Source organism: Python bivittatus, unplaced genomic scaffold (genome assembly GCF_059951505.1).
Source record: "Python bivittatus isolate LINGU-HERP-01145 unplaced genomic scaffold, Pbiv_v1 ctg000810_np1212, whole genome shotgun sequence".
NCBI classification, from domain to species: domain Eukaryota; kingdom Metazoa; phylum Chordata; class Lepidosauria; order Squamata; family Pythonidae; genus Python; species Python bivittatus.
In genome coordinates this window covers 4,034,688-4,052,273 of record NW_028277111.1, presented here as the reverse complement: position 1 = coordinate 4,052,273, position 17,586 = coordinate 4,034,688, and the positions used below count along the sequence as shown (strand labels likewise).

Below are 17,586 nucleotides of genomic sequence, written 5' to 3'. Positions count from 1 at the left end.
GGTCCAAAGAGCTGGGAGGGGGGAAAAGGGCCAGAACATTTGCCCTGCAGATCCAGCTGCCTCGTGAGCCAAATCCGTCTGCACTTTTTGGGCTCCCCCAAGTCTTTGGGGATGGACTTCCTGGAGTTTGGAATAAATGTGGGTGTAATTTCTTAATAAATTTTCTTCATAGTTTGCTGCCATCCTGGCATCTGCCTCGGGGTTCTTGTTCTTTGGTATCCAGCCCACAAATCCTAAATTTACTTATTTATTTATTTATTTATATTGATGTGGCGTATTTATATAGCCACCCATCTCACAAAAACATGGCTCTGGGTGACATAGAACATAAAAACAGTTAAAAACTCCACCGATTAAGCCTTGATGCCCAAATTAGCAGCAACACCATGTCAGTACCAATCCATCTCACCTCAGGATTTTTTGTTTAGTCTTGCTCTTTTCCCTTCCCATGTAATTTGTGTCATCTTGACCTTTCAAAATAATTTTTAGGGAAAAGTAACAAACAAATCAAATTATTTTGACTTATAATTAGCAGAGATAGCTGAACTGGCCAAATCTTAAGAAAGCCTCCCTCTTTAATTAGTAGTTTTCTGTACCGTATCTCTTTTTTAAAGTAGCTTTTGCCCCATTAGTTAGTAGCTTCCTGCTTAACTCATGGACAAGGCATTTCTAAATAGCCCTTAATTATGTTTGCTCCTGTATATTGTCTCCTGAAGAAAGGTGTAATTGCTGACCAGAGAAGATGATATTTATATTTAATATAATTTGGCACAATTAATCTGTAATAATTATCCTGCGGAACCACTCAAATACAGATCTGACAGAACTAAAAGTGATCACACAGAGACTTTATTTACAAAATAAAGAGCAGGAGACCAACCTGCTGCAATCATTATTAAAATATTTAACATTTAGGCAAAAAGCAGGTTTTGTATAAAGTTCTCACTTGCTAAATTTAAACAAAGGAAAAAATAGGGGTATTTGTGTATTTACCAAACAAAGGAGTTGCTTGAAAGAGGATTCTGCACCTTCTACAGTGGAGTTTCCAGTGCTCAGATGGCTACTTGACACCACAAAAACTATGTCCAGATGGGAAAGACAACCTCTCCTCGCAAATGGCTGCAACTCAACAACTCTTGGCTGCCTGAGAGCCGCTAGGCAGGCCACTTTGTCCTTTCGGGTCACCCTCTTTCCACAGGAGGACTCTGTTGTCTGCCTCCCTGCCCAATCCTGCATCTAGCATCCATAAGAGCTACGGATCCTGTAGCTGAGCAACTCCTCCGGTGTAGTTCCAGAAGTCACTCTGCCTGGGTCCTTTCCACCAGCCTGTAGTAGGGGCCCCTCTGGCCCATCAGCTCAGCGTGACTCCCCTCCTCCACGACCTCCCCGCCTTCCAGCACCACAATCTTGTCCGTGTTCTCCACCGTCTGCATCCGGTGAGCGATCACCAGCACCGTCCGGGCCTGGCTGCTCCGCACAGATTGCTGGATCTGGGGAAGGAAGCAATGGTCCAGAGGAGATCCCAGGTGGGTTCCTCAGAAGCACCGGAGAGAAGGTCCCTCCCATTTCACATTAAGGCGCTTCTCCCGCTCTGCAGTAGAGCCAGCTGTGCTGCAGAGAGGGTTGGCCCCAAAGATTTTGCGGTCTGGCAAACGATATAAGCTGCCCCTCCATTCACATCACTAAAAGTGACCGAGTAAAGGCAAAGACCCCAGAGTCAGCTCGACTCCTGGTGACGCATCAATCTGGCAGCCAGCCCTGGGATTTCCTGCTGGTCTCCCCTCCAAATTCCAACCAGGCCCAATTTTGCCTTACTTTTTTCTAGATTAGCCAAAGTCCCTGGGTGCTACCATCAGCTGTTTCTTCACTCCTTTTTCCGGACTCTCTGTAGCTTTCTTGGCAACAGGATGGAAGTGCTTTGCCATTGCCTCATCTGGGGCCTCTTTTTACTTCCCAGATAAATGTTCTTTCTTGGGAAGAAAAGAGGCAGGGGACAGAGAGACGGGAAGGGAAGGGAGTCTGTATCCATAATCTGTCTATAATCAATAATCTGTAACTAGCAGAGAGGAGAAGCTCCCCACCATTTCCACCTCCCTCGTCAGCATCACAATCCTGTGGGCATCACTGGCACAGAAATATTATATAACCAAGTATTTTATTTCATCCTGTAATACTGTTTTTTTGCTGTTTTAATTTTGCTTCTGTGTGGTAGGGTTGGCCGCTGCTCAGAGTCGACAACTGGAGCGGTATCTCAGGCTGGTGAAATCAATAAATATATTTATATCTGTATGAAAAAACTGTTCTTATGGAAATAGGCACAAAGTTCACTTAGATCCATATTATCTGTCCATACAGTGGTATTGTTAAATAAAGTTTTCATTGTTCGTAAGCAGGTAGCCCTCTGAGGAACTAAGAGAAAGATTGTAAGAACTCTAAACTTCTCATGAGGGAGTGACAGCTAGATTTTAAACTCTATTCACCACCAACGTAAATTTGGAAGAAATTACTCCACTTCCAGTCGAATAAACCTAATTTCCCTGCACTGGCATCTCACATACACACACACACACACACAAAACCAGATTAAGCCCTCGCGGGGCTCCTGAAGAACCCCACCAGGATCCTCTTGCAGCTCCCCACTTCTCCCCCCCCCCCGCACTCACTGCGGCTTCACTCTCTGGGTCCAGGGCACTCGTGGCTTCGTCCAGCACCAAGACTTTGGGGTCGCGGACCAGGGCCCGGGCGATGGCCAGCCGCTGCTTCTGCCCAAGGGAGAGCTGGCCCCCCTTCTCCCCCACCTCTGCAGGAAAGCAGCGAGAAAGACAGAGGGGAGCGAGAGGAGAGTCAAGGCCGACCTCTAAATCTCGTTGCCCCGAAGGGTTGGCGAAGCCATCGGCTGAAGAACAAGGACGGGGTTCCCAGGAGAGGCGAGCCTTGAAGCCCAGGACTCTCCAGCCTCGGAGGAGGGGAACTGCCCCCTGTGCCTTTGACAGCTGTGGAAGAGACTTCAGGACTGTGTTTTGTGAACAGCACAACAGGGCAATTAGCTTCATTTCAATTTTCTCTTCTGCACTAGCGCTTTAGTGATACGGTTACGGTTAGAACCATGAGTGTACCTGAAGCTTTAAAGGTAGTCCTTGAGTTACAAAGGCAATTGGGACCAGAATTTCCATTGCTAAGCAATGCAGTTGTACAGTGTGACGGCACGTGATCTCATCGCTTAACAACGGCAATCCCTGCAGTCCCAGTTGCTGTTGTTAATTGAATCCTACTGATCATTAGGCAAGGACCTCTGCACAACCTCCTGCCAGCTTCCCACAAGCAAAGTCAGCGGGGGAGCCAGCAGGAACTTGCAAGCCCCAGGCAGTTTGCAAGCAGGCTGGCAGGCAGGTAAGTGGCTGCTGCCCAGTGGGGGAGACACCCCAGTGACTTTCCACCTTCCCTGCTGGCTTCCCCATTGACTTTGCTTGTGGGAAGCCAGCAGGGAAGGTCACAAATGGTGATCACGTGGTGCTACAACTGTCTTAAGTGCGAGCCAGTTGCCAAGTGCCCAGGCTGTGACCACGTGACTGCAGGGGTGGTGCGACAGCCTGAACGTCAAGGACTGGTTGTAACCACTATTTGTTCAGTGCCATTGAACGGTTACTGAACTAATGGTTATAACTCGAAAACTACCTATACATTTGCCAACAGAAGCAAGCAGGATTTAACTTCAGGGGAGCCAAGAACCAGGACCGGTGGGTTTTCTGCAAGGAAAGTGGGCCTTTACGGGATGAACCGAGAGGGATGGATTTTCCTCACCTGCAGCAAAGCCTCCTTCCAGCTCACGGATGAATCCCAAGGCATCGGCTTCTTTTGCTGCTCTGCTCACGTCTTCCTCACTGCAGCCTCGCAGGCCGTAGGTGATGTTCTCCCAGACGGAGCCAGAGAAGAGGACGGGCTCCTGGCCCACCAGCGCCACCTGCAGTTGGACGGGAGGCCTATCAGGACAGGGCTGGGCTGAGGGAGAGACTCCACCGATCCTCCTTGTCTGGCACGTTTCCAGGGTGGGGCTGGGTGCTGCTCAAGGCGCAGCTGTTCCAGATGTAAGACTCACTAGTCTCCCAACTGTAGATGCTGAGCTGTTTTCTGCTCTTTTTAATCTGGAGGCTACATGGCTGCACCCAGCCAGCCTTGGCTGATTTTGAGAAGCTAAGCAGGGTCAGACCTTGTTGGTCCCTGGATGAGAGACCACCAGGGAATTCCAGGTCTGTGGCTCACAACTCATAAAAAGTGCAGCGTATGGCATAAACATTAGAATTTTTAAACAAGCACACAAAGAAACCTGCAATGCCTCCCAAATCCCAAACAATTACAACTTTTTCCTCTTATGTCATGTGGTCCTCCCCACTCTGCAGCACCCCCACCCCAAAAAATCTCCCACTGTAGCCCTTCAACCACCCAAAGGTACCCAGGTGATAATCCTGATGGGTGATGGGTTGGTCTCACCCAAACTGCGTGGCCTAACGTTTCTTAGGCCCCCATCTCCCAACCATGCTCTCCTCCTTGCTGAACGACCCCCCTTCTGTGAAGACCGTCACTGCCCTTCTGGCACCCAGAGCCCCAAAGGCTTCAGTCCAGAAGAGGAGAAAGCTGGAGGCTGCCCGCCCCTCCCCCGCTGCTCCCCACCAGGCTGGGTCTTCCCTCACCTGCCTGTGGAGATACTTGTGCCCATACTCCCCGACCGGGACTCCGTCCAGCAGGACCTCCCCGGACTGGGGCTCGTAGAAGCGCTCCAGGAGGGCGACGCAGCTGCTCTTCCCACTGCCGTTCAGGCCCACCAGCGCCGTCACTTCTCTGGGGCGCAGCTCAAAGGAGACGTTCTAGGCAAAGGGAGGCAGGAATAAGCAACATTCATCAACACAGACGCAGATCCTACGGTTTGAGTCCAGTTCAGTACAGAAATGTGCTTTCTTCTTTAAAGGCCTTTTAAGACTCCACATTCTAGAAATGTTTATGGAAGAGAAAAGGTTCTGATTAGGTTTCTACAACACACAACCTACTTAACCAAGTTAGTTAAAGCCTTAGCAATGATGTACTGTTAGGGTGTTATGCAAAGCAGCCCATGAGCTTTTCAGCTCCCCACAGGGTACCTTCAAGGCCTGGATGTTGGGGCGAGAGGGATAGCAGAAGGAAACGTTCCGGAAGCAGACGTGTCCGCGGAGGGATTCCGGAGACAGCGTCCCTCCTGTGCAGACGGACGGCTCCCGGCGAAGGTACTCAAAGACCTTCTCTGCGGCTCCCACGTTGCTCAGGGCATCCCCATACGTGTACATCAGGGTCTGTGGGGGGAAAAGAAGGGGCAGCAGCATTAAGACATGAGAGCCTCTGCAAAGAATTATATGCAGCTCGCTACTCCGTTTTTGAGCATCAAGGTCTACGGCAACACTCAAAAGCCCTGTCTGAATGAGAAATTCAATTTCTTCACAGTCAGGGATCTCGCTCAGTGCATTTGTCCGGGCATTATACTTAGAATATCTTAAGGATATGAATGTTCCCTTTGCAAGGCAACCCTGCAGTCTCTTTGTGTGTTTGAAGGAAGCTGCCTTGGGGAAGCCAATCAATATTAATGATACGCTGAAGTCCAACTGGACTCCTGCTGACCATGCAGATGTGTCCCTGCAGTTTCCATGGCAACTATGCAGAAGAGCTTGGCCTGCGCTTCTGTGGGAGGTTTTGATGACCTCCCAGTTCAGCTTACCACCTCAGGATCCCCAGGTGGTCTCTTATGCAAGTACCGACCAGACCCAGTCCTGCTTTCTGACACCAGAGAGCAGATGCTGCCTGCTGCTGGACGAGAAATGGAAAGTCCAAGAAAAAAAGCAAAAAAAAGGAACATAAGTATATCTGATGGCTGTTTCAAGCGCCTTTTGAAAACAACAGAATCCCAGAAAACAAGTCGCTTTGCTCCCTGAAGACGTGACTCCAAGTTTCAGCCAAGTCCACCTGCAACTTTGAACTTGCAACTCTGTGCAAATCGCTGGTCTCTGTTCACAGTGGTTTAAAGTGGCCACTATTTTTTGTAAAAGAAAAGCCACGGGAATCCGATTTGAAATCTGGAAGGTCTCCCACTCCCTATAGAGATTCACCACCACAAAAAAATCTACCACCTCAGATGCCCCCCAAAGGACTATTTTTGGAAAAAAGCACTCCTGAAGGCAAATAAATTACAGGGGAGGGAATGATTTGGATGAAACCAAAACACCAACCAAATCAATAACATACAGCAGCCATTTCCTCAAAGGAAAAGCAGCATATTTTTAAAAAGATGCCTCTAAAGGACTTGTTTGTTTCCATTTAATTGCTACTTCTTGGTTTGTGTATAATGCAAATCTTTCTGCAAAACATGCAGTGTTCCTCCATCCAAAGGAAATCAAAGCAAACTTTTAAAATCTGTAAAGGAAGCAACAGTTGGGTGATTATCAGCAGCTCCTTCTCGATTCCTTTTCATCACCTGGAACACACAACAACAGCAGCAGATACGCAGCTCCAGTGCATGTCGAATGCTGTCCAATTGCCATTTCAGAACAACCATCCCGCAGGGTCCAACATACACCACACAATGCTACACAAACACCAATAATTCCCACCAAGTGAAATGGGTCTTGCTCCCATAAACAGGTCCAGAATTGCAGCCTAGATCTATACATGGAATCAAATATAGTCAACATGGAAATTCGGGCACCAAGCGGTGAATGGAATTGCTGGAAGAAAATGTATTTTAGCTCTAGAAGAGGAGAGCGAGAAAAAGGAAATCAAGAGGGAATCCGACTGCAGGCTGTGACGAAGGCAGGTTGGGTCAAAGGAACAGAGGGACACAGAAGGTCGCAGCCACCGAAGAACCTGAAGTGCTACAGAAGAAAACATTTTCGAATTGAAGTGTTCACTGACCTGCACATGGTCCCCCACATCTGCCTGGTAGAGGATGAAGGAGACCAAGTTTCCTCTGGTCATGAGGCCGGCACAGATCTGCTGGTACCCGCAGGAGAGCAGGAGCAGCTTCAGGCTCAAGTGGAGGAGCTGGAGTGGGAGAGGAGCGGAGGACAGCGGGTGAGATGTCTGCCTCCCTCTTGCGCCATGATGGCCTCTCCCTGTTCTGGGTGGGTTGCGGGGGCTGAATCAATGTGGAGCCCCTTTCATTTCAATATGGAGCCTTTTATGCACTTTCATTCCTTGCTTTTGGCAGGGATGCAATTCCTTTCCTTCCCACCCCTCCCCTTTGCAGGACCCCCTTCCTTTACTTCTTCCTTCTGTGGGAGGGAAACTCAACAATTGATTTCTCTGTTGGCTGTCCCATTTGATTTCTGGCAGCTCTGGGTGGTCTATATTACAGTCTGTTCTCTTTTTTGCCCCACCACAGTTCTGTAGCTTGGCTGGGCTGAGAGAAGGGACTGGCCCAGGATCCCCCAGGGAGCTGCCGCGGCTGAGGGAGCACCAGAAAAAGTTCTGCAAGCAAAGCCAACAGATCCTGGAGAGAAATTGCAGGGTTAAGAGATTCCCTTTCGATTTTGGAGAAAAAATACAAATCAGAATAGGACCCGCACAGCAAGGAGCAGCAGCCTATTCCTAATTTCTCTCTCATCTTTCATTCAGGAGCTCGAGGCAGCGTTACACAATTCCCCCTCCTCCCATTTCCCCCACAAGTACAAGGGTGGCCCAAAGTCTCCCATGAGGCTTCAGCGGCTGAGGGGGCAAAAAGCTGGGTCTCCCAAGGAGCTTCCATTTAAATGACTCCCTAAAGGCCTTGGACAAATACCCAGATCTTCACCTGGGCTGAAGAGATGATCAATACAGGCGCAGCGGAGCACTGCTGGGGAGGCGGTTCCTGGGCTGGCAGGTCTCTGCCAAGCAGGCCTTTTCTCCAAGGGCCAGCCCGAGCCTCTCTGGAGGCTATTGGAGGTGCTGGAGGTGCTGGAGGTGCTGCAACCTTTAGGTGCTTTGCTGTATCACCTGTGGACAGGTGCGCTTCCCAGCATGCTTTGCTGGTCTAGAAACAATGGCCCTGAAATGCCCATGTAACACCTCTGCTTTGCCAGCTGCACTGGTTGCCAGTTTGCTTCTGGGTGCCGTATATGGCATGGGCCTGGTTACCTGAGGGACCGCCTGTTTCCTATAGCGTCTACCCAGCCAGCCTGACCTTGCAGGGCTGATGCGCTCTGGGTTCCTACGTCATCTATCGGGACCCCGGAAGTGGACCTTCTCTGTAGCAGCAGCTGCCCTCTGGAACAAGGTCCCCCCCAAGATCGGATACCCCTCCTGCTGGACTGGACTGGATGGGAAGAAACACCTGGAGGGAGACGGTCCCTCAAGTAAGAGGGTCCCAAGCCGTGAAGGGCTTTAAAGGTGACAACCGGCACTCTGAATTGCACCCGGAAGCACACTGGAAACCAATGCAGCTCATGAAGTAGTGGTGTTACATGCGCTGAGTAACCGGCGCCATTGACTGCTTGTGCCACTGCATTCTGCACCAGTTGAAATGTCCGAATGCTCTTCAAGGGCAGCCCCATGCAGAGCGCCTTGCAGTGGTCCAGACGGGAGGTCACAAGGGCATGAGTGTATATATAGTGTAGATAAAGAGTTTATTTTTACAAAATGGAAAATACTTTTATTATTAAGATTCATTTCTGCACTAGTTGGAAGCGTTTATAATTTACAATTCCTTCTTTATTTGTAAGATTTCCTTTTGTAAAATAAAAGTATCCCCCCAGCCACTGAAGGGAGATACAAAAAGCCAATCAGCTGTCAAGCGTCCAGTGCTTTGTGTCTATTGTCTGGGTCAATTTGGTAAAATTGGAGGAAAAAACATCAATAGTGTGTGCTATGCTGATGACATTACCCTGATAGGTAGAACAACCAGCCATAGAATTGACAATGAAGATCCCGAAGTGGTGGAGAGCTTCTGCCTTTTAGGATCGACCATCAACAATAAAGGAAGAAGCAGTCGAGAAATACGCCACAGACTAGCACTTGGTAGAGCAGCCATGAAGGCCTTAGAAAAGATATTCAAATGCCATGATGGGTCTACACCTACAAAGATCAGAATCATACAAGCCACTGAATTCCCTGTGACACTCTATGGAAGCAAAGGTTAGAGTTAAAGAAGCAGGATAAGAAGAGCATTGACACTTTTGAACTCTGATGTTGGAGAAGAGCCCTGAGAATGCCATGGACAGCCAAGAAAACAAACAGATGGATCATAGAACAAGCCAACCCAGAGTTCTCCCTTGAGGCCCAAATGACCAGGCTCAAATGGCCCTACTTCGGACCCGTTATGCGAAGACCCAGCTCTCCGGAAAAGGCTCTAATGCTGGGAAAGGTGGAAGGCAAGAGAAGTGGATGACCAGCAGCAAGGTGGGAGGACTGTTACAGAGGCGATGAGTGCACCCTTGGGAGACTTGAAAGAACAGGTTAGGGGTAGATTGTCCTGGAGAAAACCTGTGTGGTCTCTAGGAGTCGAAAACAACTTCATGGCACGTAATCAATCAATTTGGTTATTGGTGGTTCAAAGAAAAAAACCCATGAGAGACTCTCCAGAAATGGGATTCCATTGGGTTGGAGATCCACTTCCCATTTGTCCTTTGGCAGTTAGACATTTCAATTGGAAAACATTCTTGATCAGTAAGTTAGTGGTAAGAACTTTTGTTACTATGACATGGAGTACATGAAATCTTGCAAGATTGGGGATACACCAAATTCTCACAACCTTTGCAGCAAGGGTGTGACAATCTTGCAAGATTTGGCAGTCTCCTGAAATCTGAGCTGCCATCTTGTGAACTTATTTTTTAGTTTGACATCTGCAACAGGTTGGGAACCGCTCATTTAGAGGACCCAGAGGACCTACCCGTATGACAATCGAATAAATGGCTGTTTCCAAGTCCCTCTGGTTCTTCAGCTGACAGGTCTCCTCCAAGGATGCCTCATAGTGCTGTGACTCCTCCTCCTCCGTGGCAAGGCTGCGCACTGTCTCCACAGAAGAGACCACCTCACGCACCATCTCCTCTGAGCGTGCCACTGAGTCCTGGATCGCCTTCAGCAAAGACTGGATGGACCACAAAAGAAGCGGCAAAGTGAGTCTTCTGGAGGCTGCCTTGGACCAGCCGTCTGACGGGAGGTGGGAAACCCCAGTGCTTCAGCTCTGGGGGAGACCCCAAAAACACTCCTCTTGGAACGCTCCACTCCGCTCCGTTTTATTTCATTTATTTCTCACTTGTGGCCAACCAGATGCCGGAGTGCAAGCCAGAGAGGGAGATGTATCCTCCCAGTATTATTTCCCAGGAGGGGGTTCATTTACTCTAATGAAAAGTTGGGCTGATCCTCTTGAGTCAAGGAGACCCCATAAGTCTCGGGCATCAGCTGTTTTTCATTTTCTCTCCCTCCAGAATGAGGGAGAACTTTATTACACAAAATGAAGCTTGACCTTTAGAAATAAAAAAATATATAGTCCAGCTCATTTTACAGCCCCACGATCATTTCTCACAAGCTTTGCTCTGTATCTTATTTCTGGATCCCTATAATTCACCTCTCCAAGTCTGTGTGATTCTTGTCCTATGGCTGAATCTTATGCCTCTGGTTCCACCGCTGGCCTGCTGATCGCCCTGTTAATCCTTCCTATTTTGACGCCCATTTTCTCAGAACCATTTCTGTCATCCTGCTAGGATGTCCACCTGCTCCTTCCCCGCATTTCTGGCCGTCTCTGCCTTCAAGCTGGCCTCTTTCTCCTTTTCCCCCAGCTCCTTCTCTGTCTCTCCTTGCAGCTGCCAGTAGGGGGCGCTCTCGCCCTCTTCCTCTTTTCACCTGAGGACGGGGACATGGACACACAAGCGCAACCCCTTCTCTTCGGCTCAGGAAAACGGAGGCCAGGCCACGCAATCAACAACCCACCCTTTTGTACAAGCCACACAGAGGGGTGGGTTTTGAACACGTGGCTGCCAACTCGCCTTTTCTGACCTCTGGAGATGCCACCATGTTCACTGCTACTCAGCTCTCTTGCGGCTTCTTTCTTCTTCCCCTCACCAGCCTGTCTTTCCTTGCCTTGCCCTGGGCTGCCCCATTCCTTCCCTCGGCCAAGTTGGGACTCTTTCCCCAGGTGCAGCTGGTCCCGGCACCCCAGAAGAGGCCGCCCTGCCCTCCAGGCCACCGTCTGCCTCCACAGCCCCTACCTGGTGACGGGTGTTGTAGACCTTCTGGACCGCCATCATGAGGGGGGTCTCGACCAGCATCAGCAGCGTCAGGCGCCAGGACAGGCCGAGCATGAAGCCGTAGAGCCCGATGGCCCGGATCAGGCTGCGCAGGAAGATGTTGGTGTTGACTGGCACCGAGCGGCTCATCAGAGCCGTGTCTCTGGACAGGCGGGAGCCCAGCACCCCTGCGGGCAAAGAGACGTCACACAACAAATGCCACACGAGCAACACAGGAAGAGATTCTCCATACTGTGGGATTACAGGGGACAATCCAAGCTTCCCTCTGGAGTGCTAAAAGGATCCTGTGACAGGGGACAGAAAAATATGGGACCATGGAGACTTGGGAGATCCAATGATATCAAAGAGGATCCTACATATAAAAATATCAGTTAAGGCAACTCTTATATTTAAAGCCACCTTTCCCACCCAAGGTCCAGCCCACACGCCTAGGATTTCCTGGTAGCCTCCCATCCAAGGAACATCTGAGCTTAGTTTTCTGAAGTCAGCCAAGGGCTGCCTTCTCTTGGGCAGGTACAGATTCCCTCCCAGCCAACTTCCGCCAATCTTGAAAAAGCTAGACAAGCTTAGGCCCGGTTAGTGCTTGGGTGGGAGACCACCAGAAGAGCCCAGGGTGGCAGACTGGACCGAGAAAACGGGGGAAAAAGAGCATGCCAAAAGAAAGCCAATGGAAACCACTTCTTTATGGTCAGCAAGAGAACAACATGGTTATGATGCACCCAGGAGCAGGGTGCATCACAAAGGAAAGCCCAACCATGGCATAAGTTCTGCTCAAAAAGCTAGACCTGGTCAGTATGTGGTTGGGAGGCCACAAGGAAATCCCAAGCTGCGGGCAAAGAAGAAACAACAGAAAGCGGCAGTGGCAAAATACTTCCATCACTTCCCCAAGAATATTAGATGAATGGTCTGTGTAGTCACTGGAGTCAGACTTGATTAGAGAATCTTTTTCTTTACACAGTTACAGAAAGAGCAGCTGCCTGTTTGGGGCCTCACCTGCCTTCACCTCCTGGAAGAAGGCCAGGTCCTGCCGCACCAGAGAAGAGAAGAGCAACTTGCGGGTCCGGATGACCATCCGGGAGATGGTGAACATGAAGAGCCCCCCGCGGCAGCTGGCAAATGCGGAGCTAGAAGGGAAAGGGCAGAGGGGTTGGGTCCTGCTCCTCAAATAAAAACTCAGTCACAGCTCCATATGTGAGCATGTACTGGATTTGACGGGGGTGCAAAATATTCACCCAGGACAGATCTATCCCAGCCACGTGAGATTACATTATCTCCGGCTGGTGCTATTCCCCATTTTGAAAAGGCGCAGGAACGCTTTCATTCTGAACTGAGCGCAGCAGCAGAATCCCTGACACAAGTCCCAGCTCTGATGCAGACAAAGCACACTTCCTGTGGGCAACTGCCTGCCCCCAAAGGTGTCGTTATTTAATGGATTAATCCATCAACAGTAGATGCTCCTTGAGAAAGCTTTTTCTTTGAGATTCGTCTCCAAGTGAAAGAGAGGTACAGGCCACAAGCATTAACTGGTTATGTTGCTGCCAGATGGCGAAACAGGGCAGCTAAATGGGATCCTGCAACACCAACCCTGTGCTGGTTGCTCAAGAGGTCTTAAGCCTAATTCATATTGACATTCAGCTGCAACAGTAATGGAGAATACATTAGCCTAGAAAGTCCTGAGGACCCCAATCCTTAAACGCCTGCTTCCTGGAATATCACCCAGCCGTATGTTAAGCTCAGTGGGAGGCCGATGGCTCTGGCCTGCAGTGCGATGACAAGGCGCAGGACCTCCTTAGCGATGGCTCCCAATTCTGGAATTCTTTTCCTTTCATCATTTGAGACAAGCTCATTCACTTGGACATCTACGGGGAAGAAACAGCTCTGGGGCCAAACTACATTCCAAAATAGTAGTACACCTTTAATTCATTATTAATTTCAGACTTTACTGTAAGTTCTTTTATGCAGATTATTTTCTGGTTCTTTGGTGCAGAGCTCTGCACTCCTTAAAGAGCACGATGCAAAGGAACAACAACAGAATAACAGTAATAACTCTCATCATCCCATTCCTGTGAAGGACCAGAAGCGAAGGGACTTTGTGACATGTGCATTTGGGAGCCATAACGCAGCAGTTCAATTCCTCACCCCAGAAAAGGGGAGGAGAGGCTCCATCCTCTGTGACTTCAGGAGAAACCGAGGCCAAGGTTTGCTTCAGGAGGACTCCAGAAAACGAACTGATCTGAAACCTTTCCTGAAACCTCAACGTCAGGGGGGCGCAGCTTCTTTTAGGCCCCATCTGGCCTTTGACGCGCAGGCCGGGAGGGAAGAGGCAACTTCCTCCAAGCAGGCAGCTCTGGGACCAAGAAATGGGCAAAGCCAAAATCAAAACCACATTTGCAGCAAGGATCTGGCTGAGCCTGATAGATCTCAAAGAGCTAAGCAGCATCGAAGCTGGCTAGCGTCTGGATGGGAGGCCACAAGGAAATCCCACAGCAGAGGTAACCCTGGGAAGTCAAAGAACATCCCCAAAGAAGGCAACGGTCAACGGCTTCCTTAGAGTTGGCAAGAAAAAAATGCCCAGGGTAACCTCATCCAATAATCCTGGGTCTTCCTTGTGTATTTAAGGGCAACTGCAGCAAAGATGCTGGTGGGGCCTGGAATCAACTCACCTTCCAAATGAGACCAGGCAGAGAAGAAAGATGGCTGCGGAAAAGGCTTCCGGGTCACATTTGGTGCCCAGGATGTCAATCAAACGCCCGGTGTAGTAGGGCAGGAGTGTTTCACCTGCAGGGGGGCCAAGAACAGAGGGGGTGATGTCGGACCTCTGTCAGGAAAGGCAGCTCAGCCCCCTCACCCTCCACCCCGGCTGCATATTTTCTCTGAACAGCCTTTCTGTGAAATGCAAAGAAGCCTTGAAGTTTGCTCCGGTTTTCCCACCCCACGAGAGCCAGCTATGGAAAGAATGGGGCAGCCCCTCAGGATGGGAGAAAAAACAGAGATAAGGAAAAGATGCTTGAGTTGGACACCAAAAGAGTTGAATGGGGGAGTCTGGAAGATCCAGGGCCTGTCTGTGTCTCTTTTCATCCTGGGACGCAAGACACACCCCGGTGAGAGGGAGCTCAGCGCAAATGGCCGAAGCCTCCCAGAATTCCACATTTTACGTGGGCAGGAGGCAGCCCTGAAGGGCATCAGATGGATTCGGGAGGACGTCAAAAGGCACAGCAGGATTTCAAAGGCTGAGACTGGGTCTGCTAAAGACTTTTTGGTGGCCATCTCACAACTGGGTTACTTTTAGTTTTCTTCAGTGTGTGGTGTGAACCTGGCCCTCTTGACTATTTCTGGTTCAGTGTATTGTGCAACACGGAGAACGGCTCATCTCAGCACCAACTCACCAGTCACCGCCAGGACAAGGAACAAGAAAGCGCCACCGAGATACGGCCTGTCTGGACGGAGAAGCCTCAACGTCTTCCAAAGGGTGGCCTTGTCTTCTCCCAGGGACTCCTCTGTGCTTCGCCTTTCTGCCAGGACCCCCCAGAGGAGGTGGGAGAAACCCACCGCCCCGTAGCTCACCAGCCACCAGGACCAAGGGGCCGAAGAGAGCAGGAGGGGAGGGTCTCCAAGCCAGCGTCCCACCCACAGGTACAAAGGGGGCAGGATGCTGACAGCAGCCACAGTGGAAGAGGGCATCGGGGAGGGCCGACCCACGGTGAGCAGGCCCCTGACCCCCCAGAGGACCAGCAGGCGCAGAGCGGCCTCCAGCCAAGCTGCTGGGACCCCCAGGGCGGCCAGGGAGGGGTGCCATCCATCCAGCGAGGAGAGCAGGATTCGGTCGCAGAGAAGCAGGGGGGCAGCCTGGAGCACGGCAGGGACCAGCATCTTGCTGATGGGCTCTGGGGAGAGAGGAGGGGGAGAACTGCTGAAGCCAAACACACTCCTTTGGCCCCCTAATTTCAAGCAAACTGCCTCCCCATATATCTGATTTCATCTCCCGCCTCCAGGGAGCTGCTCCCGGCAACCGTTTTTCCCTTCCTGCATCATAGCCCGTTTCCCACCAACTATTTATGGGGCCTTTGATCATTTATTCAAAACAGCTTATTTGATGTTGGGTCTATACCAACATTTTGAAGTAATGCAAAACTAAGAATAAAAAGTATTAAAATATAACCAAAAATAAAAATATATACAGTAGAAAGGTTGCGGAAAGAAGAAAAACGGATGTGATTGGATACATCCTTGTTAAGAACACCATCTAGTCTTGAATATAAAGTAACATCTCCTTCCTGGAGACATTCCTGGCCCCACTTCAGAAGTTACTTTCCCTTACCAGCTTCTGGGATGTTCTTTTGACTTCCCAGTTCCACTTCCAACTCTGGGATTACCTGGTGGTCTCCCATCCAGGCCCGACAAGGTTGGCCAGGTGCTTTGAAGCACCTCCTAAGATACTGTGTCTAATCAGCTGACTTCCCCACACCGCCGTAGCTGCAGCCCAAAGGTATATTTTCTGAGTGCTGCGAGTCTCGTGGCAAGTTTGGGAAAGATCAAATTCACACTCACTTTGGCTTCTTTTGTTCCTCGACACTTTCGCGCCTTTTTTACCCTGCAAAGCACTTTCCCGTCCCAGGGGCACCCAGCGCTGCTCCTGAAGGCTGGCATCTTTAGGGCCTTCCTTGGGAAGAAACCCCAGAACTGTGGCAGAAGCGTTTGGAAACCCAGATCGGTTCCTGAGGTTAGTAAGGATTTGCATCCGGCGCCCATTCTCTGGAGCGGAGCCACGAGGCGAAGAAAAACCGAAGCGTTTAGGTCCTCCGTAAGGCAGGAAGTTTTTGGGAGGGCGGGAGATCGGAGATCAGTACCCCAGTGACTTAAAGAGGCGGTGGACCACACTCCCCTCATCAGCGGCCAACGTGAGCAGCCGTGCTGGATGGGAATGACGGGGAGCGGAGTCCCTCGCACCTCCGGAGCAGCTCTGTCTTCCCGATCAATGCAGCCCTTCGTCCCTTCTCGAGCCCCTCACCTTCCTGTAGCGGCCGGGAAAGTCCTTCCATCGCGAGCGTTTTTCTGGATCTCGATGTCCCGTTCCGGCCGGACTGGGCTCCTCTCTCCCCCAACTACCGCTGCACCCACCGCCGCCCTCTCCGCAGAGAGCCGAATATGCCCAGCGCGGCGCTTTCGCTTTCGCTTTCCGGGGGAACGCCCCTTTCCGCCCCGCCTCCTCCTCCTCCTCCTCCTCCTCCCTCCTCCACGCTGACCGCCAGAGGGCGCCCGCGTTCCGCTTTGCCGGTCGCGGCTGTCGAACCGAGTAGCAACTGATTACCCTTTTTTTCATCGGACAGTAGCTGAACAGTAAGTTCGCTTCCCGCTCGCGATCGTTGAATCGGAGCTTGTTGGAGAAGGCACAGCTGGGTTTTCTTTACGCATCGTCTTAAACTCTGGCTGTGGCTGATTCATGCATCACGCTAATCACCTTAACCAGGATTTGCTGAAGAAAGGTGTGCTTTTTTCACAGCAACTTGCTGTGCTTCCACACCCACTTGGACAGCCACGCATGCTCTGGTCACGTCACGGTGAACTACTGCAGTGCACTCTGCCTGGGGCTGTGTTGCATTATAACACCCCATCACATGCTAGGCATTTCTGTTAGTGCAGACTAGTAAAATCAGTTGTATGCTAACAAGGAAGCTAGCATGGAAAAGTACCAGCAACAACCTGGGGAAAAGCCTCAAATTCCAGGAGGCAAGCCCCCGCAGCTTGTCACGTGCTCATTCGGAGCACATGATCCCTTGCGCTTCATGTATTATCATATATAGTCATGAGCTTGTATTAGGTAGTGTGACGTATATATGCTTAACCCAGCCCCCTGATGTACTAACCCAGCCCTCTGATGTACTCAGTAAAAGAGGTTTCCAGACTTCGGTCTGGGCGCTCTCACCCCCCTCAAAGGAGAATCAGTTTGCTGTCTTCTTTCCCCTCCCTCGTGAGAGGCCCGCAGTAACTGCGTGAATGTTACAGGGCTGCCCTTGAAGACTGCCCGGAAGCTGCAGCTGGTCCAAAATGCAGCAGCCTGAGCAGTGATGTGCACTTCTTACGTCCACGGGTCATCGCTTTTTTATGAGTTCACTTGTTACACAGGGTAATTCAAGGTGCTAGTCAGCACCTATCAAGCCTTTTGTAGCAGAGGGCCTGGCTCCTTGAGGGACCCCTGCCTCCAGCTGTTTCTGCCCACCCAGGGCATTTGGGAACAGTGGAATTGATAGCGTGCCTTCTCAGTCACGGTCCCTGCCCTGGGGAACCTCATCTCCCCAGAGATAGCTATGGGGCCCACAGGCCAAAAGCTCTCTTAAGACCCGACTCTGTT

General features: G+C 50.5%; 1 protein-coding gene across 2 annotated transcripts; it reads right to left on the bottom strand.

Annotated features, from left to right (window-relative positions):
- Positions 1-827: 827 nt before the first annotated feature.
- Positions 828-16,722, bottom strand: TAP2 (transporter 2, ATP binding cassette subfamily B member). Of its 2 annotated transcripts, none has more exons than XM_025176638.2 (12): positions 16,546-16,722; positions 14,624-15,121; positions 13,901-14,015; positions 12,231-12,361; positions 11,199-11,404; positions 9,881-10,078; positions 6,931-7,059; positions 5,133-5,321; positions 4,689-4,862; positions 3,802-3,961; positions 2,664-2,800; positions 828-1,490 (listed from the first exon to the last, which is right to left on the bottom strand). In XM_025176638.2, the coding sequence occupies exons 2-12, from the start codon at positions 15,105-15,107 to the stop codon at positions 1,299-1,301; spliced, it is 2,115 nt and encodes a 704-aa protein (XP_025032406.2). In that variant the 5' UTR covers positions 15,108-15,121; positions 16,546-16,722; the 3' UTR covers positions 828-1,298. The 2 variants fall into 2 exon arrangements, with proteins under 2 accessions (XP_025032406.2, XP_007443842.2); XM_007443780.4 differs by lacking the exon at positions 16,546-16,722 and adding an exon at positions 16,246-16,404.
- Between the last annotated feature and the right edge of the window lie 864 nt (positions 16,723-17,586).